The sequence below is a fragment of the Lithobates pipiens genome, unplaced genomic scaffold (genome assembly GCF_037356315.1).
Source record: "Lithobates pipiens isolate NorthernLeopardFrog02 unplaced genomic scaffold, aLitPip1_a1.2 Scaffold_16, whole genome shotgun sequence".
Classification (NCBI taxonomy): Eukaryota; Metazoa; Chordata; class Amphibia; order Anura; family Ranidae; genus Lithobates; species Lithobates pipiens.
In genome coordinates this window covers 650,303,279-650,327,308 of record NW_027507748.1, presented here as the reverse complement: position 1 = coordinate 650,327,308, position 24,030 = coordinate 650,303,279, and the positions used below count along the sequence as shown (strand labels likewise).

The following is a 24,030-nucleotide window of genomic DNA, read 5'->3' as shown; positions in this document are numbered from 1 at the left end:
GTACCATCTGTATTGTGGATACCTTGAACGGGATGTCTGGGAACATCTAACTATCCAAGCACAGAGACCTGGGGCTGGGGAAAAAGCCACAGGCATTTGTGATCTCCCTAAACAAGAGATCTTGAAAGCTTGTAAGCGACAGTAATAACATTGGTGGAGGATCTATCCTGCTATACCCTGTCACATACTCCTGGGTGTCGTTATTTAAAGAGGAAGTAAACCCTTCCAAACAACTTGGACCTATAGGTAAGCCTAGATTAAGGCTTACCTGTAGGTCCAAGCAATATCTCCTAAACCTATATGGTTTAGGAGATATTTGCCCGAAAATGGGCACCGCTGTCTACAGCGCATTCGCCGTAGACAGCGGCGCGCAGGCGCACTAAATGCGGCAAATCCAAGAATGGATTTGCCTAATTTGTCGACTCCCGTGCGCATGCGCGGGAGTGACGTCATCGCGGCTTCGCCGTATGGCAGCGGCGAAGCTGCGAGACGCGACTCCCGTGCGCATGCGCGGGAGTGACGTCATCGCGGCTGCGCCGCTGTGATTCGTCGGAGCTGCGAGACGCCACCAGCAACATGGATGCGGCGGACTACAGGGGACAGCGGCGACTTCGCTGGCTCCTGTGTCAGGTAAGTGACACATAATGAGCTACTATGCGATGCATAGTAGTCCATTATGCTTTACCTTTGCAGGGAAAAAAAGAGGAAGTAAACCCATCAGGGTTTACTTCCTCTTTAATGTCACTAATGATTAGAGGGTTGAGGAATCTTCATGGTGAACTGTCACTTTTGAACTATATTTCTTATGGAACATCTTTTTTGTAACCCATTGGAATGGATTGGACATTTGGATAATTTTTGCAGCCTTCATTGTTTCAGTTTTTTTTTGCACACTTCAGTAGTGTAGTGTTTTCATTTGATGCAATGCTGGGTTATAAGGAGAGTTTATATCTGCATTGTGTTTGATATATTGTTTTTTAGTCACTTTATTTGGTTCCACATTAATTATTTCAGCGCAGCTTTTTCTTTTTCTTATTTCGATTATTGTGCGTGTCTCACATTTTAGTTGCAGCTGTTATTTCACATTTGATAACACTAGTGACATTGGGACAGTGCAGTGAAATATTTTTTTTCCATATTTGCTAATGAATATCTGAATGATTCGGAGGAGAACAGGGTGAAAGTGTTGTGGTCAGATGAGACCAAAACAAGCTCTTTGGCATCAACTCAACTCGCTGTGTTTGGAGGAGGAGAAATGCTGCCCATGACCCCAAGAACTCCGTACCCACTGTCAAACATGGAGGTGGAAATATTATGCTTTGGGGGTGTTTTTCTGCTAAGGGGACAAGGCAACTTCACTGCATCAAAGGGACAATGGACGGGGCCATGTACCATCAAATCTTGGATGAGAACCTCCTTCCCTCCGACAGGGAATTGAAAATGGGTCGTGGATAGGTATTCCAGCATGAGAATGACCCAAAACACACGGCCAAGGCAACAAGAAGCACATTAAGGTCCTGGACTGGCCTAACCAGTCCCCAGACCTTAATCCCATAGAACATATGTGGGAGGGGCTGAAAGTTTGAGTTAATAAACGTCAGCCTCAAAACCTTAATGAGGATCTGCAAAGAGGAGTGACACAAAATTCCACCTGAGATGTGTGCAAACCTGATGGCCAACTACAAGAAACGTCTGACCTCTGTGATTGCCAACAAGGGTTTTGCCACCAAATTCTAAGTCATGTTTTGCAAAGAGGTCAAATACTTATTTTACTCATTAAAATGCAAATCAATTTATAACTTTTTTGAAATGCGGTTTTCTTTTTTTTTTTTTGTTCTGTTACTCAATGTCAAAATAAACCTACCATTAAAATTACAGTATATACTGATCATTTCTTTGTCGGTAGGCAAATGTACAAAAACAGCAGGGGATCAAGTACTTTTTTCCCCTCACTGTAGCAATAAACAATGAATTCAGGTTCTAACTCTCTCACTGTACTAAATACCTTTTATTTTTACTGTTTGTTGTCCCTCCTGGTAATATTTCTTCTCGCTGTCTGCTGTCCTAAAGGCCACAATCAGTCGGTGCACAAAATCCTAACAAAGATTCTGACTTTTCCTTGTTCTCTCCAACAATTGGGGGTGAGAGTTCTACTTTGAAATCTTAAAAGCTGGCAGGATAAATGATAATTGCTAAATATACTGCAGAGAATTAACACAATCCTGAAGTCTTATCAGGCGCAGAACAGTGGATCGGGCTGTTTCGTAATTTCACTTTGATTTGAAAAGAAATAAATGGAAATAGTTTCATGCTAGAGAAGTTTCTGGATCTCCTTACCTTACCAGAGAAACAATGATTTTTTTTTTTACTCACACAGTTTTCATTAAAACTGAACTCCGGGCACAAAAACTTTTATTTCAGGATAGTCTTTAATACCCACAAAAGATTTAAATCTGCCTGTGTGCACCAAATACCTTTTCAAACTGAGATATTACTGTACCTTGTAAAAGCAGCAGTAACATCATCACTGTTCTGTACAAAGTCTGTCCAGAGCGCAGAACTGTGGAAGGACCCCACAAGGCCCACCTGCTACGGGCTGCCTGTAGGAAACTACAGGGGGGTGGAGACAAGACCAGTCACCCTGCACAGGATGAGAGAGCAGCAGTGTCCGGTCTTTATTACAGGAAGTTCCTGCACAGAGGCAATGTTTTGCACTGGATTACTGCAAAGATCTGGTAGAAATACACAAAGGACACCAAGATTTAAGTAAGAATACATAGTCCTCTTGTATTTAGACAATATTTGCTTATCTTCTGCATAGAGGTTTGTCCTGCATAATTTTACTGATACATAATGAATGAATCTCTGCTATTATATACTAATACTGGAGCAAAACAAAAGGGTTTCCGAATTTACAACAAAAAGAGAAATTCCAGGCAGCAAACAAAATGCAATCCACCAATCCTTTGCCAGATATATTGAAATTGTGCTAAAGTCGAAAAGTCAGTTTTGCAACATCTCAATTTATCTAATGGAGCCAGGTTTCAGTGGAAGAAACAAGGGAGATGGGGAAAGAGAGCGAGTAGTTTTTTGGTTTCTCATCACATAACCCTCTGGTTTTCCAAACCAAGGGGTCGCAGGAGCAGGGTGGCAATGTTGAGGAGACAGGAAGGGAATGAAGCACCAGGTTAGTGTTTGGTAGTAGTCAGGAAGGGCATGAGAGTAGTCTGGATCCAAGCAGAAGTCAAGGTAGATGACGAGCAAAAGAATAGTCAGGGTGCATGCATAGGGCAAGGCAGGTAGCAAGCAAGAAAGCTGCAAGGTCAATCTAGGTCAACAACAAGTAAGCCAGTATTATTACACAGTTAAGTATTATAGCCATTCAGCTAATAGATAGCTGCAAGAAGACATAGGATCACTTCAAAGGCTGGACCCAGAGGCCTTTGGAAGTTTGGGCAGGGATTTTGCGAGTACCATTAGAGGCACTGCAGGGATTCTTCAAGTACATTGGATGTCCTAGCAGGGATTCTGCGAGTACCCATAACATATGGTGAGCTACTGTATGTCAGGAGTGGTTGGTAGGGTGAGAGATATACAAAAAAAGTCCTAAAATGCTGATATTGAAATAACGCCCAGTATTGGTGCATTTTGCATATGGAGCAGTCAATTTTAAGAGATCTGATATCCACAGTATGCGCGTATATAAATTACATGCACATAAACAGTATAACATGCTTGCCTGTTAATCTAAAAGAATGTTATGTGAATGTTTTTAACATGCAGATATTTTTTTCCTGTAGACTTTTCCCAGCATCATCAGGTTTGTGCTGTATTTTATTCATGCATATCAACAATTTACTCTGAGCTGCTAGTTCAGTAATCTGGAGCTTGCAATGTTGTATTTTATGTATACGCAGGATGCAAACTTCATTACAGCTCTCGAGTTGGCTGTCCGATTTGGCAAGACACTTATTATCCAGGAGATGGATGGAGTGGAACCAGTGCTGTATCCGTTACTTAGAAAAGATTTGATTGCTCAGGGTAAGCTAGCTGCCAGAGGAAATTCAGCTGTGTCACTCATTCTACCCTACTGCTGATAAATACTATAAATTGGAAGTATAGCAAGAGTGTGCTTTGATTAATGCTGACCATTGTAAATTGGAGGCCTCATAATCCATCTTTAGGACTTTAAGGATTATTTTTGAACAGCACTGAGATGCACAGAGATATCTCTATGATTAAACCTTGTTTAAGAGTGAAATGTGTAGGAGGTAAAGATTGAGGCGGGGAGTATGTGCTGATCATCTTGAAAAAAAATTGTCTTAAAATACGCTTGTATTGGTGTGCGGTAATTTGCCATATTGATGTTGCTATCAGGGATCATGAAGAGCAGGGATGGGCTCACCGATTTGACCGATGCCTGTGTGTGTGTCAGTTTGTTGTTGTGCACTGAGATGAACAAAGTGTCAATAAAATGTGCATAATTGTGAATGTTTGTACAAAATTATAAAAATTTAATTTTGTAATATTTCACCATAACTGGAAAGATCTTTATATTAACGGATACCTTACCATGACTTTACTGATTGATTTCACAGGCCCTCGCTATGTTGTCCAGATTGGTGAGAAAACAATAGATTATAATGAAGACTTCCGCTTGTTTCTTGCAACCCGTAATCCAACTCCATTTATACCACCTGATGCATCATCAGTTGTTACAGAAGTTAATTTTACTACCACAAGGGCTGGATTACGAGGACAGGTAATCAGACAGATGGTCACTATAACTTTAGTTGTTAGTATTTTGTTTTCTATTTTCTGATCCATAGCTACTCCTTCTTGGATTAATACATTTGACTAAGCTTTGTTATACCTAAAAGATTTATCTTAATCGTACAATACAGAACACAGGCAAATTATTAATAGACCCTGGATTATAGGCCTATGCCTTCAGGTGATTGGACATTAGCAAGCTTTTGAAGACACACCCATTAGCGTTTCCCCTGTAATCATACACTGCTTTAAGAATCCTCCGTTTTGTGCCTTTTCTCCTTGATGGAGAAATCACTCTTAGTTTAACTACTTTTTACGTTTTCTTTTTTATTTTAGCTTCAGATTCTTCAGTCAACTCCTCACTGTCCTCTAATGCCACAAGTATTGTTTTTCTAAATCGACACAAATTCTGTAAACCTTGGGAACTTTACACGGACCCCACGCTGTGGGGACAGGTTGTAATGTTGATTTGAGCACTGAATCTTGCATAGACTCTCCTATTGGCACTTACTTCAATGTGTGTAGTCAGCCACAGGATGCTATACAGTAGGTTTAGAAAAAAAATAAAAAATAATAATCACATTGTGTTTCTTTGCCGCCGGAAATTAAGACAGACACATGTTAGAAAAAAATAAAGAAATTCAAAATCATTATCACTGAGTTGGAAAAATAATCAATCCCCCCTTATGTCAGTATTTTGTGAAACCACCTTTTGCTTTAATTACAGCCTCTAGCCGATTGAGATATTGCTCTACTAACTTTGCACATCTAGGCTTTGCAATATTTGCTCACTCTTCTTTCAGAATTGCTCAAGTTCAGTTACATTTGATGGTGACCAATTGTGGACTGCAGTCTTCAAGTCATTGCACAGATTTCCAATGGGTTTTAAGTCTGGGTTCTGACATGGCAATGCAAGGACATTCACCCTTTCCTCCTTCAACCACTGTGTGGTCATTTTTGCTGTGTGTTTTGGGTCGTTTTCATGTTGGAAGGCAAACCTTCTTCCTATTGACAACTTTCTGTCAGAGGGCAACAGATTTTCCTCAAGAATTTGACGGTATTTTGCCCCATCCATTTTTCATCTATCCTGACAATTGCTCCAGTTTCTGCTGCAGAGAAACATCCCCATAAGAGGATATTACCACCTCCATGCTTTACTGTAGGAATGGTGTTATTTGGATGGTGAACTGTATTGGACTTCTGCCAGACATATCAGTGTTGAGGTCAAATAATTGAATTTTTGTTTCATCTGACCATAAGACCTAAGGTGGTCAGATGAGACTAAAATTTAATAATTTGGCCTCAACACCAAAAAATATGTCTGGCAGAACTGCAATACAGGAACTGGAACAAGCATGCACCTTCTTTTAGCCCTACCCATGCTTCTGTCCAGCCAAGCAAGGGATTCTCCAGCACGGTGGATCTCCAGTTCTGCTGTAATGATAAATATAGGTTTCCTTACTTATTACTGGAAATTGATAACAGCAGATCAAAAACATAGCGCAGTAGAGGAAAGCGGTCATTCTCATTGCACTGAACTGACCCAGAAGAACCTGGTAAACAGACATACTCTGACTTCTAGCAAATTACACCTGGCCATATCTGCTAGATATGCTGTCTCAGGGCCTGGCATGGCTGCTGAAGCCTAGGTCTTAAAAGATAGAGGTGTCTGTGAGTCTTACTCCAACCTTGGTGAAAGCAACAAAAGCCACTTCCAAGAAGATCTACTTGTATCTTGAAATCCTTTCTTGTCTAATGGGAACACAGGCACTTCAATTCCAGAGATTACTCTGATGTGCTTCACATTCTGGCCCTCCTAAAATCAGGTCTTGACCAGAGCTTGGCCCTAAGCTCCCCTTCTCCTTGTAAAAATATATCTTGAAGGTACATCTTACATTTAGCCCCTATTGCGGCATCCTGTCCTTCATTGGAATCTCAGTTGGTTCTCTCTGCCCTGCTAAAACCACCCTTTATACCCATAATGGATATTCCCTGCCCTGCAAAGTAGCCTTTTTACCTAATATCACATCTGTCAAATATGTCTGAGTTGGCAGCTCTCTCTTGTAAGGGGCTTTTTTTTATAGTTCACAAAGACGAGGTTGTCTTTTACGCCAAACATATCCTTTCTTCCCAAGATGATGTCAGTCCTGGCATCTTTTTTTATACACTTTTCCAATAGCATCCAAAGGATGCCTTGACATAGAGACATTAGGGCCTACCTCAAATATACCATTTTGATTAGACAGGCAGATTCCCTGTTTGTCCTGTCCTCAGAACTTCACATAGGGGCACCCTTCCTCCAAGTCCATTATCACATGATGGATTAGAAATCTGGTCATTAGAGCTCACCATCTCAATGAAAAATCAGCTCCTGAGCTTTTATGTGCTTATTCCACCAGATTCTGACAGTTTCCTGGGTATTTGGGGGACAATGCCTCTATTCCTGCTTTTTAAAGCCACCACCCTGTCCTCTGTTCATACTTTTTCAAAGTTCTACCAGGTGAATGTCCAATCTTTTGCGGATGCAGCTTTCAGCTGCAGGGTTCTTGCAAAGGTACTCTGAAGTTGGATCTCTTTGATCCTTGCTGTTGTTTGGCCTATTGGCACAGTTTTGTTTGCCTAGTTGTTGCTCACCTTCTTATTCATTGCATTTTGGTATCCTAGGTTATATGGAAACTTTGCCTGCGTTCTGTACTGTACAATTAAGATAAGAGGAATTTTGGCTTACCTGTAAATTCCATATCTTTGATTACAGTACAGGACACAGGTCACCCTCCCTTCCATTCCTTGGTTACTCTACATTGCTTGCTATAATACAGAGGATTTATAAAATGGGACAGGGTTATAGGGGTGGTGCCCAGTGAGCATGTCCTCCTAAAGCTTCCCAGTATCCAATCACCTGAAGGTACAAGCCTATAACCCAAGGTCTATGAATATATTGCCTGTGTCCTGTATTGTACTGCACGATAAGGAATTTACATATAAATCAAAATTTCTCTTTTTTCCATTGCACCTTACATTGTTGTAATCTTTATGCTGAAAACAAGAAATATGTAGACCATTTTTTTCTGTTGCATTCCTTTTTTGTATATAAATATACATTGACATACTCTGGGGTATAAGCTCTGCCCTGGGGAGAGGGATAAATAAAAGGACTAAACCCCTCTGCACAGGGGTGAGCTTAGTTTAAACTGTATGCATGTTCCCAATAGTGAACCTTTCTTAGTTGCTCCCTTTTGGTCTGTTAAATATACCTTTGATAATATTTTTGTATATCGGTTGATCCTGCCAGAAATACAGAGCTGTTGCCTTGCCATGTTATGAGACAAGGGGAAGGAAGCCCCTATAGGCTGGGTGCAGGTGGCTCCAGTTTCTCCTGTGCTCATCCACTAGGATGGTTTAGATTTAAGGTCCCAGATGCCACAGCCTCCTTCCACTGAATGCCACACCACCTCAATTATGGCACTGCATTCTCAACTCCCTTCCCCTTCACCCATACGGATCTTACAGATAGATGTTAGCAAAAGCCAAAATCAGGTATGATTCATGGAAACGTTTTTCTTAATTTGTTCTGTTACCCAAGGGACAAAGTAAATGTAGTACACTGTCCCATCCTGCTAGGGGCTGCTTAAGGCTAGCTTAGTCAAATGGGTGCCCAAAAAGAATTTCCAGACAAGAGGCAAGTGCTTTCAGACAAAGTACTATGTGGATTTTGAACACATTAACAAAACAGAACACGATAATACAAATCAAAGAGGGGCTTCTAAATTAAAATGAATATGCATCCTAAAAAGTTGTCACAGAAGCAGGTGTTCCTATTGCAGGAATTTCCATCACCTCTTTCATCTGGTGACATCAGAATTTTTGGATTTCTCTCACTTTTTGTCCCGGTAATAATGGTCACCAAAATGAAGAGCATGAATCTCCAAGTGGGGTCTAATACAGCAATGACAAATCAACCAAGGGTCTAACCCAGCCTTTCTCGACCTTTCCAACATAGAGGAACCCTTGAAATAACCTTCCTGCTAAAAATTCCTATATCTACAACTCATAATACATTAGTGTGATGGTCAGTGGGAAAAATGCTCCTCACACTTGTGGACATTCTGAAGAATTGCCCCTTACTGATAGCTAAAAATATCACTGGTGTCAGTGGTAACTTATCTGAGAGGCGGAAATTGCTCATTGCTCAAGGAACCCTTAGCAATCTCTGAAGGAACCTTAAGATTCCATGGAACCCTGGTTGAGAAACCCTGGTCTAACCCTTCCCTACCCTTTTAAAATGCAACAAAACTTTAATCAGTGAAAGGAACGCTGTCTCTACCTTTTGCTACCCTACTACTTCAAAGCATTATATATTTTATTTAATACATTTTTACAACAGGCGTAAAGAATGTGACATGCATGTCCACCGCATCAGAGCTTCCTAATTTCTTCATATTAACCATTTAGGTTAGCAGAATGCAGATAATAACTCTTTCTACCAAATTGTGTGTTATGTGCATCTTCATATTCACTATTTGGGTTAGCAGAATACAGATAACTCTTTTTACCAAATTGTGTGTTGTGTGCATTTATTTACAAATTGCTTCTCTTAGGTTCTACCTAAGATATTAAAGCTGGACAGCCGTGTAACATTATTATAAGGTCATACAACGAAAGGGTGGGGATAGGGCATCTTTCCTGGAAAATAAAGAGGAGATATCATGTCCTAAATGTGTTTGTCTTACAATCCTTTGCAAAATAGAGCCTCCTCTATGGTACTCCTATTCCCTTTATCCATACCAAAGGGAAAGAAATATAAGAGAAAAAATATTATACAGTCATTTTGAAGTAAAAATAAAAATGTTGAGAGGTCAACTAAGGTTTGGCTACCTAGGCCTCCAGAGGGCTAACTTCACTGTGGACATTGCAAAACATGCTCATTCCTGCCCACAGTGAAGGAGTTTATAAACTCAAAAGATGGCTTAAAATTTCAATTGAGTTCTTCATCAATTTTAGCGCAATGGGAGTCAAGTGTGTCGCACAATGTTCCTGCCCTTTGCTGTACATGGGCAAAACCATAAGACCGGTAAGGAGGAAGATCTTGGAACATACAAATACAAATTACATCCATTTAAAGAAGGACAAGTCAATACCAAGACACATGTGGGAAAAGTATGGGGAAAAACTTGAGTGCCTTCAATTGGAGAAAATGGACTCGATTAAAGGGGACCTGAATTCCAAATTGCATTCTAAAGCAATATTAATTTTTTACATTGAATTTTGCAAAAATTAATGGTCTAAATAAGGGTTTCACTTAACTCCCCTTTGTGTTAAGGTATGACTATGAGGTGGACATTGAAAGAAAGATAAACTAATGGCTATTTTGGATTGTGCATATAAAAATACAATTTAAAATGAGGTAGATAGAAATTAAAAGAAAAATATAGATGCAATTATGTTTACTTTCTCAGTTCAAAAGAATTATATCGCTCATAAAAATTCTGATCAAATACTGCCACTTAGGAATAATTATTAGCCAGCTATAGTGTTGAAGAGTAAAAAATATAGATATATGCAGCTTCTCTTTCTGGGTGCCTTCCGTTTTTGAATTATGGGAGCTTTAGTTCATATCACATATTGTGGGGACGCTGACTTGTGACATCATGGCACACATACAACATAATGATGTCATTGTGCATGTGAGACATGATTACATCATCCAGGGGTGCTGAAAAATGAGGGTCAGACTATAACTATAAAAAGTGGTCTGTTTAATGGTGATAGCCTTTTTAAACTATTAAAGTGTAATTAAAGGGAAAGCTTTGTTTTTCCATTTTGGATAAAGTAAGGAAGGGTTATAATTCTTTTTTTCTTTTTTGCAATCTGTGTTACATTGGGGAGATTCCCCTTCGCATCCTTACCCACAGCATATTCATTACACCTCTTGTAATTTATATGCTAATGTGGATTATTCTTAGTATGTTACTGATGATTTTTTCATCTTTTTATATATATTTTTTTTTTATATTAACCACTTGCCGACCGCCGCACGACGATGTACGTCCATTTTTTGAAGAGGGATATCTCGGTAACGGCAGCAGCTGCTGCCACAACCGAGATATCCATCTCTTCAGGCGGTGGTCAGCTGTACGATAACGGTGGTCTCCGCGGCGGATTCGCCGCGAGATCACCGCTATCGGCGGCGGGAGAGGTGCCACCCCCCCTCCCGCCGCCCTCCCGCACCTTCCGCCGCTTACTGGAGCCGTCGGTAGCGGCGGAGGCGATCGGGTCCTTCAGTCTGCTGGGCATAGAGACAAGTGAGGCTAAGATGCCCCCCACTCGTCTCTATACCATAGGAGGGCGGAAGCGACGTCAAAACGTCACTTCCGCCCATACCTCTTAAAGGTATATTTTTTTTTTAAATGTCAGATTTTCTTTTTTTTTTTTTGTTGCATTTTAGCCCAAATATGAGATCTGAGGACCTTTTGACCCCAGATCTCATATTTAAGAGGACCTGTCATGCTTTTTTCTATTACAAGGGATGTTTACATTCCTTGTAATAGGAATAAAAGTGATCCATTTTTTTTTTTTTTAAAGTGTAAAAATAAATTAAAATAAATAAGAAAAAAAAAAATTTTTTTTTTAAAAACACCCCGTTACGACGAGCTTGCGCACAGAAGCGAGTGCATACGTGAGTAGCGCCCGCATATGAAAACGGTGGTCAAACCACATATGTGAGGTATCGCCGCGATCGGTAGAGCGAGAGCAATAATTCTAGCCCTAGACCTCCTCTGTAACGCAAAAAATGCAACCTGTAGAATTTTTTAAATGTCGCTTATGGAGATTTTTGAGGCTAAAAGTTTGACGCCATTCCACGAGCGGGCGCAATTTTGAAGCGTGACATGTTGGGTATCAATTTACTCGGCATACCATTATCTTTCACAGTATAAAAAAAAAATTGGGCTAATTTTACTGTTGTCTTATTTTTTTATTCAAAAAAGTGAATTTTTTCCAAAAAAAGTGCGCTTCTAAGACCGCTGCGCAAATACGGTGTGAAAAAAAGTATTTCAATGACCGCCATTTTATTCTCTAGGGTGTTAGAAAAAAAACAATATAAAATGTTTGGGGGTTCTAAGTAATTTTCTAGCAAAAAAAACTGTTTTAAACATGGAAACACCAAGACCGAAAAAGAGGCCTGGTCCTTAACCACTACAATACAGGGCACTTTCACCCCCTTCCTTCCCAGCCCAATTTTCAGCTTTCAGCGCTCTAGCGCTTTCAGTGACAATTGCGCGGTCATGCTACACTGTACCCAAATGAAATTGTTATCATTTTGTTCGCACAAATAGAGCTTTATTTTGGTGTTATTTATTCACGACTCCGTTTTTTGTTTTTTTGCGATATAAGCGCAAAAAAAGAGGAAATTTGGGAAAAAAAACAATATTTTCTTTTTTCTATTTGAAAAGAAATCCAATAAAATCAAATTTTGTCATAAATTTAAGCCAAAATGTATTCTGCTACATGTTTTTGGTAAAAAAAATTCCGTTAAGTGTATAATAATTGGTTTGTGTGATCACGGACATATGTACGCAAATGATCATGTACATATGTGTGCAGGTGATCACGTACATATGTGTGCAGATAATCATTGGGACATGTGATTTTAGTGGGACATATGTGGGGGACATGTTTTTATTATTAGGGACATGTGTTTTTATTATTTGGGGACATGTATGTTTTGGGGACATGTGTGTTTTGGGGACATATGTGGGGACTGTGTTTGTACTGTGTGGTGTGTTGTGTGTTTACACTACACTGATGATCAGTGAGTAAAAAGCTGTAAAAAGCAGCCCATACTCACTGATCATCAGCCGGCTGCAGCGTTCTGCTCTCCTCTCCTCAGCGGTGACTTCCGTGTGAGGAGAGGAGAGCCGATTGCCTAGCAACCGGCTGTTTGTTTACATCACATGACGGCCGTGATTGGACACGGCCGTCATGTGATCAGGAGGGCCAATCACAGAGCCCTCCTGCCGATCTGAGATGTGCCGTGTCCGGGTGACACGAGCACATCGGGATCGCGCCGCTGCGCGGGCACGCGATCCCGCTACTCCTGAATGACGTTCCTGAACGTCCTATCAGGAGTAGACGGCTCCCACCCGGCCGTATATATGCATTGGCCGGGTGGGAAGTGGTTAAGTGGTTAAAGTGGCATTCCACTGATTTTTGAATTTATTAAAAGTCAGCAGCTACAAAAAGTATAGCTGCTGACTTTTAATAAACAGACACTCGCCTGTCCCATGGTCCAGCGATGCAGCTGCTCGAAGCCTCCGTTCTCTTCCCGCCTCTTCGCAGCACCGACATTGTAAGTGTGATCGCCCGGCTGTGACAGTTTGTGGCTTCACAGCTGGGCATGCGCTGCTCTCCGTCAATGGCCAGGCAATGTTCTGGGACCTGTGACGTGTCCCAGAACATTGCCGGGAGGGAGTGGCCACCTAGGCGGTCGGAAGGAGGAAGTGGAAGAGGAAGTCCCACTCCAAACCAAGTACCCAGCCCCCCCCCCCAAAAAAAAAGACATGCCAATTGTGGCATGTCAGGGGACGAGGAGTGTTTAAAGTGGAAGTTCCACTTTTGGGTGGAACTCCGCTTTAAGTAGCAGCACGAATAGTGATCTCACAGAGTAATGCATGGGATTGTTTTTTAAAGAGTGTGGGGGAATTTAGTTATTAATTTATATAGTACAGTGAGGGAAAAAAATATTTGATTCCCTGCTGATTTTGTATGTTTTCCCACTGACAAAGTAATGATCTGTCTATAATTTTAAGGGTAGGTTTATTTTAACAGTGAGGGACTGAATAACCACAAAAATATCTAGAAAAACTCATTTCAAAAAGCTATAAATCAATTTGCATTTTAATGTGTGAATTACGTTTTTTATCCCCTGTCAATCAGCGAGATTTCTGGCTTCCATGTGTCTTCTATACAGGTAACGAGCTGAGATTAGGAGCACTCTCTTAAAGGTAGTGCATCTAATCTCTGCTTGTTACTTGTATAAAAGACACCTGTCCACAGAAGCAATCAATCAGATTCCAATCTCTCCACCATGGCCAAGACCAAAAGCTGTCTAAGGATATGAGGGACAAGATTGTACATCAACACAAAGCTGAAATGGACTTCAAGAACATCGCCAAGCAGCTTGGTGAGAGGGTGACAACAGTTTGTTTATTTATAACGATTATGCGCAAATGGAAGAAACAGAAAATAACGGTCAGTCTCCCTCGGTCTGGGTCTCCATTCAGGATCCCACCTCGTAGAGTTTGTGATCATGAAAATGGTAAGGAGTCCGCCCAGTTCTACAGGGAATAATGTCAATGATCTCTACCCAGCTGGGACCATAGTCACCAAGAAAACAATTGGTAATGCACTAAGCTGTGAAGGACTGAAATTCTGCAACGCCTGCAAGGTCCCCCTGCTTAAGAAAGCACATGTACAGGCCCATCTGAAGTTTGCTAATGAACATCTGAATGATTCAGAGGAGAACTGGGTGAAAGTGTTTTGGTCAGATGAGACCAAAATCAAACTCTTTGGCATCAATTCAACTCACAGCATTTGGAGGAGGAGGAATGCTGCCTATGACACCAAGAACACTATCCCCACCGTCAAACATGGAGGTGGAAACATTATGTTTTGGGAGTGTTTTTCTGCTAAGGAGACAGGACAACTTCACCGCACCAAAGGGATGATGGACAGGGCCATGCACTGTCCAATCTTGGGCGAGAACCTCCTTCCCTCAGCCAGGGTATGGAAAATGGGTTGTGGATGGGTATTCCAGAATGAAAATGACCCAAAACATATGGCCACGGCAACAAAGGAGTGGCTCAAAAAGAAGCACATTAAAAAGCACATTAAAAAGTGTTTCTAAACCCAATAATATGAAAATAGTTAATCTGTCGACCCCTCCACCCACAGCGCCTACAGGTTTATAAATCTTCTTTTTACATTAAAATATTGCCACTATATACATTTTTGGCTGATCTGTATACTACAGTTGCACGATAAACTGCACCGTTTCTCCAGTGCTGGGAGGTCGGGTAGGAGGAGATTTCCACTTCAGCCTGTATACCCGCCCACATGTGTGATGCCAATATCATGTGACCTGGCTAGTTCAGCTCAACAAGGAAATATTCTCTACAGCATAAAAGAAGCAACTGAGCATGTACAGGTTGGGAAGCCTGGCCATGTTAGCTGGCTTTCCCCAGATAGACAGTGCATGAGGGGGAGGATTTGTGCATACAGGATAAAACAGCAATGCAATTACACAGTGCAGAGGATTAACCCCTTAAGTTCCACACTAAGTATAACAAGCATGCTATGCTGCAATATACAGAAAGATTTTACTGTTGTGAGCTTAGTAACACTTTAAGGTCCTGGAGTGGCCTAGCCAGTCTCCAGACCTTAATCCCATAGACAATATGGGGAAGGAGCTGAAGGTTTGAGTTGCCAAATGTCAGCCTCAAAACCTTAATGAGGATCTGCAAAGAGGTGTGGGACAAAATCCCTCCTGAGATGTGTGCAAACCTAGTGGCCAACTACAAGAAATGTCTGACCTCTGTGACTGCCAACAAGGGTTTTGCCACCAAGTACTAAGTCATGTTATGTGAATAGGGATCAAATACTTATTTCACTCTTTAAAATGCAAATCAATTTATAACTTTTTTTTTTTTTTTTTTCTGTCTCTCACTGTTAAAACCTACCATTAAAATTATAGACTGATCAGGTCTTTGTCAGTGGGCAAATGTACAAAATCATCAGGGGATCAAATTCTTTTGTCCCTCACTGTATGTTGCTAAAATGTAAATTCTCTGCTATAGAATGATTTCATTATTACATATACATTTTAGGGAGCAAGGGAAGGAAGCGCATATCTGACTATACCTAGCTTTGTTGGCTTCTTCTTTTTTGTATTTTTTTTGTTTAGAACATTGTTATGTAGATATGGTTGATTCTATTGTTAGAAATGCAGAATGTGTATCTAGCTTGTAATAATTACTCCTTTGTGCTTACATCTTACAAGTTTGCACTGGAGAAATACGTCACATGTGGTCACCCTTGAGAAATCAGACAATCATATGCTGCAAATGTATTTGGAAAACCAAGGGCTTCTGTGAAAAGAATGCAAATTATTTGATGTAGTACTTTAAAAGAAGTAGGGAAAGCATGTGTTGTAATTACAAAGCGTGCTGCGTAAGGAATTTCCTGATTTATTGTTGTCGATGGTACATATGTGCTAATTCATGGAAATTTTGTGTTTTAGCTTTTAGCCTTAACCATTCAGCATGAAAAACCGGACCTTGAAGAGCAGAAAACCAAATTGTTACAACAAGAAGAAGATAAGAAAATTCAGCTGGCTAAGCTGGAAGGGTCTCTCCTGGAGGTAAAATATGTAGAAGCGACTTCATTTACAGCCAGTGTTTATTTTATGTGGGTCCCGGTGTGATTTGTGGGCTGCTTTAGAACAGAAGCGAGGGTTACCTTGCTTGGTTCTGTTGAACGCTCTTTTTAATCTACAAATGTTGCTGAGAAAATGTAATCTGTTAAAAAATGAACATCTAGATCTGAGAAGACTGAGTTGCACAGAATTCTTTATAGCTTTTATAATATGTTGTTGTTTTTTACAGCTGTAACTAAGCAACCCTTTAAAATATAAAACTAACCTTTAATCAATGCCAGTTCTCCAGTTTATTGCTGTTATGGGTTTGCTTAGAAATACGGCAGTGAAAGTATAAAAAGGTATATAAAACAAAATTACAGTATATGAGTAGCATGTGCTAGAAACAATCCTGAAAGCTCATCTAAAGCCAAAACCAAAAATGTATTATAGTACAGCTTACCAATTCTTAAATGCGGTGGTTAAAATTTTTAAAGATTATTTTTTTTTCTTTTCACTTGGTGATCCGGTCAGTAACGCACGTCCTCGTATATATGGCAGCGCAGTGCTAAAAGGGGAATATCAAGTCAGAAATTTAACACAAATTACCATAAATATATAACATATTATGGCCATAAAAGTAAATGGCAACTATGTATGACTTCATTTCCTTACGCCTTGTCGGACCATATGTTGTAATTCAGTGGTCATTTACATCTGGTAAGCAGTGTGTGTCGCTAGGTGCGGAATTGGATCTTCCTTTCACAAATTACTTTCCTTCACCCATCGTAATTGTTGCACGGAACACAAAGGAGGCTTTTGACACCTTGGTTTTGTGGACTCTTCCTACATAGTTGCTATTTACTTTTATGGACATTATATGTTATATGTATGGTAATTTGTGTTCAATTTCTGACTTGATATTCACTTTTTAGCGCTGCACTGCCATATATGATTATCTTGGAGTTCCTTGACTTTGAGTGCGAGCTGCTCTTTTTCTTTCTTTCTTTCTTACTCCAAGTGCTGTGTTTTTTTTTTTGCTCATTATTTGATAGTAACACACTTCCTGTCTTAGGCTGGATTCACACCTATGCATTTTTAGTGCTTTTTAACATTTAACATGGTTTCCTATGGAATACGTTCTGTAGTGCAAATCTGAAAAAAGGAAAAAGCACTAAAAATGCATAGGTGTGAATCCAGCCTTAGGTTGCCCCCACTCTGGATGGAGGAGCAACGTAAACACCCAGCAGCAGCATTCTCAGTCTGGGGAGAGGCTAGCTTTAGACTTTTAGATTTAGATGGACTTAACTAACAAATTAGTGCCGAGCTCCAGTCAACACAGTTTTAAGCAGTTACAGCAACATTTTCTTTTCTTTTGAGATAAACGTTGTACCTAAAAGAATAAAGGCTGACCACTATAAACACCGCTGCCGGTGTTAAAAGGCTTGTCTCAACTCTCTAACTGCCAATTTTGGTGGACAGCTTGGCCTGTCAAAGAAGTTTAAAAAAATAGGGCCAGATCACCAGGTGAAGGAAAAGGAAAAAGTGTTTTTTATGCTCAAAAGCATCTCCTGAACATACAAATGGTGGGGTTTATTTCTGCTTCTAAACTTTTGTAAATGCCTATAGTGTGCATGGACACTTAGGCCGCGTACACACGGGCGGACTGTCTGCCCAACTTAGTCCGCCGAAACACATTTCAGCGGACAGTCCACTCGTGTGTGGGCTTCAGCGGACTTTTTCAGCGGACAGTCTGGCGGACTAAGTCTTTCGGAATGTTGGAAAGACTGTCCGCTGGACTCGCATTTGGGCGGACAATCTGCGGACAATCCGCCCGTGTGTGTGCCAGTCTGCCCAACTTTTGAAATGAGCGGACTTTTCCCGCTCATTTCGAGCGGGTATCCAGGTAGGCGGGGCCCGCGACGGAGACGTCGCTGGCCCCGCCAACTGGTATGGACTTAAAGGGGAACCCCGAAAAAAATCGGCGTGGGGGTCCCCCCTAAGTCCACAACAGACCCTCGTCCGAGCACGCTACCCGGCCGGCCAGGAAAGGGGGGCGAGCGAGCGCCCCCCTCCTGAGCCGTACCAGGCCGCGTGCCCTCAACATGGGGGGGTGCATTGGGGAAGGGGGGGCCGCGCGGCCCCCCCACCCCAAAGCACCTTGTCCCCATGTTGATGAGGACAAGGGCCTCTTCCCAACAACCCTGGCCGTTGGTTGTCGGGGTCTGCGGGCGGGGGGCTTATCGGAATCCGGGAGCCCCCTTTGATAAGGGGGCCCCCGGATACCGGACCCCCCCACCCTATGTGAATGAGTATGGGGTACAATGTACCCCTACCCATTCACCTGTGAAAAAAAGTACAAAAAAAACACAACACAGGGTTAAAATATTTTATTGCACAGCTCCGGGGGTCTTCCGTCTTCGGGGGTCTTCTCGCCGGACTCCTCCGCTATCTTCTTGTAGCTCTTTTGCTAGCGGAGGAGTCCGGCTTTCTTCCTCCCCGCCGCCGGCCTCTTCTCCCGACTTCGGGGGTCTTGTCCCCCTCTTCGGTTCTTCTGCCGGGCCACCGCACCTTCTTATAGCTCTTTTACAGGCGGTGGCCCGGTCTTCTGTCGCCGCCGCCTTCCGTTCTTCTTCTTCTTCTTCTTCTTCTTCTTCTTCTTCTTCTTCTTCTTCTTCTTCTTCTTCTCCTTCTCCTTCTCCTTCTCCTTCTCCTTCTCCTTCTCCTTCTCCTTCTCCTTCTCCTCCTTCTCCTCCTTCTCCTCCTTCTCCTCCTTCTCCTCCTTCTTCTCCTTCTCCAGGAGATGTTGCCTCGACGATCTCTCCGGCCGGAATGCCAGAGCCGCGCTGCGCGGCCACTTATATAGTGACAATGGGGCGGTGTCACATGGTATATGTCACATGGTATATGTCACATGGGTTGATGTCACATGGGGACTATGACATCGTAAGGGATGACATCACCATGTGACACCAACCCATGTGACATATACCATGTGACACCGCCCCATTGTCACTATATAAGTGGCCGCGCAGCGCGGCTCTGGCATTCCGGCCGGAGAGATAGTCGAGGCAACATCTCCTGGAGAAGAAGAAGAAGAAGAATGGAAGGCGGCGGCGACAGCGGCGACAGAAGACCGGGCCACCGCCTGTAAAAGAGCTATAAGAAGGCGCGATGGCCCGGCAGAAGAACCGAAGAGGGGGACAAGACCCCCGAAGTCGGGAGAAGAGGCCGGCGGCGGGGAGGAAGAAAGCCAGGCTCCTCCGCTAGCAAAAGAGCTACAAGAAGATAGCGGAGGAGTCCGGCGAGAAGACCCCCGAAGACGGAAGACCCCCGGAGCTGTGCAATAAAATATTTTAACCCTGTGTTGTGTTTTTTTTTGTACTTTTTTTCACAGGTGAATGGGTAGGGGTACATTGTACCCCATACTCATTCACATAGGGTGGGGGGCCGGTATCCGGGGGCCCCCTTCTTAAAGGGGGCTCCCGGATTCCGATAAGCCCCCCGCCCGCAGACCCCGACAACCAACGGCCAGGGTTGTCGGGAAGAGGCCCTTGTCCTCATCAACATGGGGACAAGGTGCTTTGGGGTGGGGGGGCCGCGCGGCCCCCCCTTCCCCAAGGCACCCCCCATGTTGAGGACACGCGGCCTGGTACGGCTCAGGAGGGGGGGGGGGGGCGCTCGCTCGCCCCCCTTTCCTGGCCGGCCGGGTAGCGTGCTCGGACAAGGGTCTGTTGTGGACTTGGGGGGCACTCCCACGCCGATTTTTTTCGGCGTTGGGGTTCCCCTTTAAGTCCATTCCAGGCGGCGGGGTCAGCGACGGCTCCTTCGCGGGCCCCGCCTACCTGGAGACGCGCTCGAAATGAGCGGACTTTCCTCTGCGTGTGTGGGCGAGTCCGTTCATTTCAAAAGTAGAGCGGATTGTATGGCGGACTTAGTCCGCCGTATTAGTCCGCTCAAAAAGTGCCGTGTGTGGGCAAGTCCGTTCATTCAAAAGTTTGGACGGACTGTCTGTCGGATTGTCAGACGAACTTAGTTGGGCAGACAATCCGCCCGTGTGTACGCGGCCTTAGATTAACATGGAGAGGAGTATAGAGGGAGAGAAAGTAGAAATCTCATATACCTGTGAAAGCAGTATTTTAAGCTCAAGTTTGCATGAGGCCTAATGGACTGGTAACCTGCAATATACTACATTTTTGCTTTTGAATTAAACTTTTCTTTAAAATACGTTGAATTAATATTATGAAGCAGGGCTTTAAATATGGTTGGACCTTGGGGACTAGTTTTTTAGATGTACATTGTTTTGTTCTGAGTTTACCGTATACTATTGGGCCTAAATATTCCAGAGTTATGACAAACTATTAATGTAAGGGTTTTCCTACCATTGCTGCGCATACTGTGCCTTGAAAAAGTATTTATACCCCTTGAAATTTTCTACGTTGTCATGTTACCAAAAACGTAAATGTTTTTATTGGGACCAGCACAAAGTGGTACATAATTGTGAAGTGGAAGGAAAATGATAAATGGTTTTCAATTTTTTTTTTTATAAATATGTGAAAAGCGGGGCATGCATTTGTATTCAGCGTCTTTCTGATACCCCTAACTAAAATATAGTGGAACCAATTGCCTTCTGAAGTCACCTAATTACTAAATAGAATCCACTTGTGTGTAATTTAATTTTAGTATAAATACAGCTATTCTGTGAAGCCCTCAGAGGTTTGTTAGAGAACCTTAGTGAACAAACGGCGTCATAGAGGCCAAGGAACACACCAGACAGGTCAGGGATAATGTTGTGGAGAAGTTTAAAGCAGGGTTAGGTTATTAAAAAAATATCCCAAGCTTTGAACATCTCACGGAGCACTGTTCAATCCATCATGGAAAGAGTATGGCACAACTGCAAACCTACCAAGACATGGCCGTCCACCTAAACTGACAGGCCGGGCAAGGAGAGCATTAATCTAAGAAGCAGCCAAGAGGCCCATGGAAACTCTGGAGGAGCTGTACAGATCCACAGCTCAGGTGGGAGAATCTGTCCACAGGACAACTATTAGGCCGCGTACACACGCGGGGACTGTTCGCTCAACTTTGTCCGCTGAACAGTGTTTCAGCGGACAGTCCGCTCATGTGTGGGCTTTCAGCGGACAGTTTCAGCGAACAGTCTGCTGAACAAAGTTTTTCGGAATTTCCGAAAAACTGTCCGCTGAAACTTTGTTTCAGCGAACAGTCCCCTCGTGTGTAGGCTTGTTCGTCAAACTAAGTTCCGGGCATGCTCAGAAAGGATTTACACGCCGAAGTTTGCATTGCAGTGTATAGGACGTCGTTTTCTAGTCCCGTCGTACGTGCCGTTCACGTCATCGCGCACGGTTTCAGCGGACTGTTCGTTCGTCGTGTGTGGCCAAGTCCGTCCATGCTAATTTTGAGCGGACTGTCCGCTGAAACTGTTTGACGAACAAAGTTGAGCGAACAGTCCCCGCGTGTGTACGCGGCCTTAGTCATGCAATCCACAAATCTGGCCTTTATGGAAGAGTGGCAAGAAGAAAGCCATTGTTGAAAGAAAGCCATAAGAAGTCCCGTTGGTAGTTTGTGAGAAGCCATGTGGGGGACACAGCAAAAGTGGAAGAAGGTGCTTTGGTCAAATTTAACTTTTTGCCCTAAAAGCAAAACGCTATGTGTGGCAGAAAACTAACACTGCACATCACCCTGAACACACCATCCCCACCGTGAAACATGGTGGTGGAAGCATCCTATTGTGGGGATGCTTTTCATCAGCAGGGACAGGGAAGCTGGTCAGAGTTGATGGGAAGATGGATGGAGCCAAATACAGGGCAATCTTAGAAGAAAACCTGTTAAAGTCTGCAAAAGACTTGAGACTGGGGCGAAGGTTCACCTTCCAACAGGACAACGGCCCTAAACATACAGCCAAAGCTACAATGGAATGGTTTAGATCAAAACATATGTATGTGTTAGAAGGGCCCTAAATCCAGTTGAGAATCTGTGTCAAGACATGAAAATTGCTGTTCACAGACGCTCGCCATCCAATCTGACAGAGCTTGAGCTAATTTGCAAAGAAGAATGAGCAAAAATGTCACTCTAGATGTGCAAAGCTGGTAGAGACATCCCCAAAAAAAACTTGCAGCTGTAATTGCAAGAAAAGGTGGTTCTACAAAGTATTGACTCGGGGGGGGGGGGGGGGGGGTGAATACAAATGCACGCCACACTTTTCACATATTTATTTGTAAAAAAAAAATTGAAAACCATTTGTCATTTTCCTTCCCATTCACAATTGTGTGCCACTTTGTGTTGGTCTATCTCATAAAACCCCAAGAAAAATACATTGATGTTTTTGGTTGGAAATCTGGAAAATTTCAAGCGGTATGAATATGTTTTTAAGGCACCGTATTCTTCATCTGGTTGTTGTTTGGGCTCACTCTTGCTTTTAGCTTCCTCCTAGTTCTGTAGTAAAAACCTTTTATTTAGAAAAATAAAGTGACAATGAGGATCTTAATACCAAGTTTTCACAAGTTTCCTATTTTTTATTTTTTTTGTAGATAATGCCAAACACAATTAAATGAATCCATTGCAGAAAACATGGTGCCCTTAAAGGTTTATTTAAACAATGTCAGATGCATTAGTCCAAATTCCTTACAGGCAACTTTATCTTGTTCCTGCATAATCTCTTTAATACCAAGATCATATGGTTGGCCTTGATGAAGGTGACCTATTGTAATGTGTTTGGATCTTTTTTTCTAACTCTATCAGTAAACCATAAGCACACTGCGATTTCCGCTGTATATTTTTTTTGACTGAGGGGTGGTAAAACTTGTCAAAACTTGGCATGAGCGTGTGTGTGTATGTGTGTGTATATGTATGTATATATATGTGTATATATATATATATATATATATATATATATATATATATTGGTAGTACCAGCAACAATCAATCCTAGGTCATAGGTCTGCCAAAGGAAAATAGAAGTGGTTGTAAACCCTAGGACACAAAAAAAAACCTGCTAGACAAAGGCATAATGAGCTAGTATGCATAGCATACTAGCTCATTATGAATTGCTTACCGGAGATCGAAGCCCCTGCAGCCGCCCTCGTACACTCAGTGTCAGGAAAATGTGTTAGAATTCAGTCATGCTGATAGAATAAGAACTGGACAGTAGAGATAAATTACACTTAGTGCCTTATACAGAGGCAAGTAAAAACTATAGTAATATATGCTTTCTTCAGATTTCACATTTAAGGTTTACAACCATTTTCAGCCCTGGTTCACACTTATGCGGTGTGGCAAAAATTCTGCGAATCCTGTGCGTTTCCTGCATTGCATTGCAATTGCACAGCGTCCATGAGATCTGCGCTGGGTTTCAAGTTTATCCAAACGACACCCCAAAACAGAGCGCAAAACACAGTGTGATTCCCGGAATTGTATTGCATGGGTGTGAACACCCTTGCAATGCAATTCTGGTGAGGGGGAAAAAAGGATCCTGCACCATTTTGGTGCGGATGTGATGTGATTTCAGCCAAACAAAAAATGTATGGCTGAAATCGCACCTCATAGACATTGCATATGATATTCACAGGAATGTTGTGCGAATCACATGCGGTGTCTACATCGCACAAATGAAAACCCAGGCTACATTTGTTTTGTTTTGTTTTTTACAATACATAGCCTTGAGAAATATGGGCTGTGACCTACTGAAACATTACTTCTATACTCTTTTGAAAGACCTATGAGTGCCAACTATATTCAGTGTTCATTATTATATTATATTATATATAGATATATAGATAGCTAGAGAGAGAGAGAGGGAGACACATCTATCATGTAAATACAGTGATGGC

At 42.2% G+C, this 24,030-nt stretch overlaps 1 protein-coding gene across 3 annotated transcripts in view; it reads left to right on the top strand.

The window, feature by feature from the left end:
* Positions 1–24,030, top strand: part of DYNC2H1 (dynein cytoplasmic 2 heavy chain 1) — a 694,454-nt gene that overhangs the window by 318,582 nt on the left and 351,842 nt on the right. For all 3 annotated transcript variants that reach the window (XM_077484358.1, XM_077484357.1, XM_077484356.1), the window contains 3 exons: positions 3,918–4,041; positions 4,599–4,762; positions 16,070–16,189. In XM_077484358.1, coding sequence (XP_077340484.1) covers positions 3,918–4,041; positions 4,599–4,762; positions 16,070–16,189 — 408 coding nt within the window. The remainder of the gene's footprint in view (positions 1–3,917; positions 4,042–4,598; positions 4,763–16,069; positions 16,190–24,030) is intronic.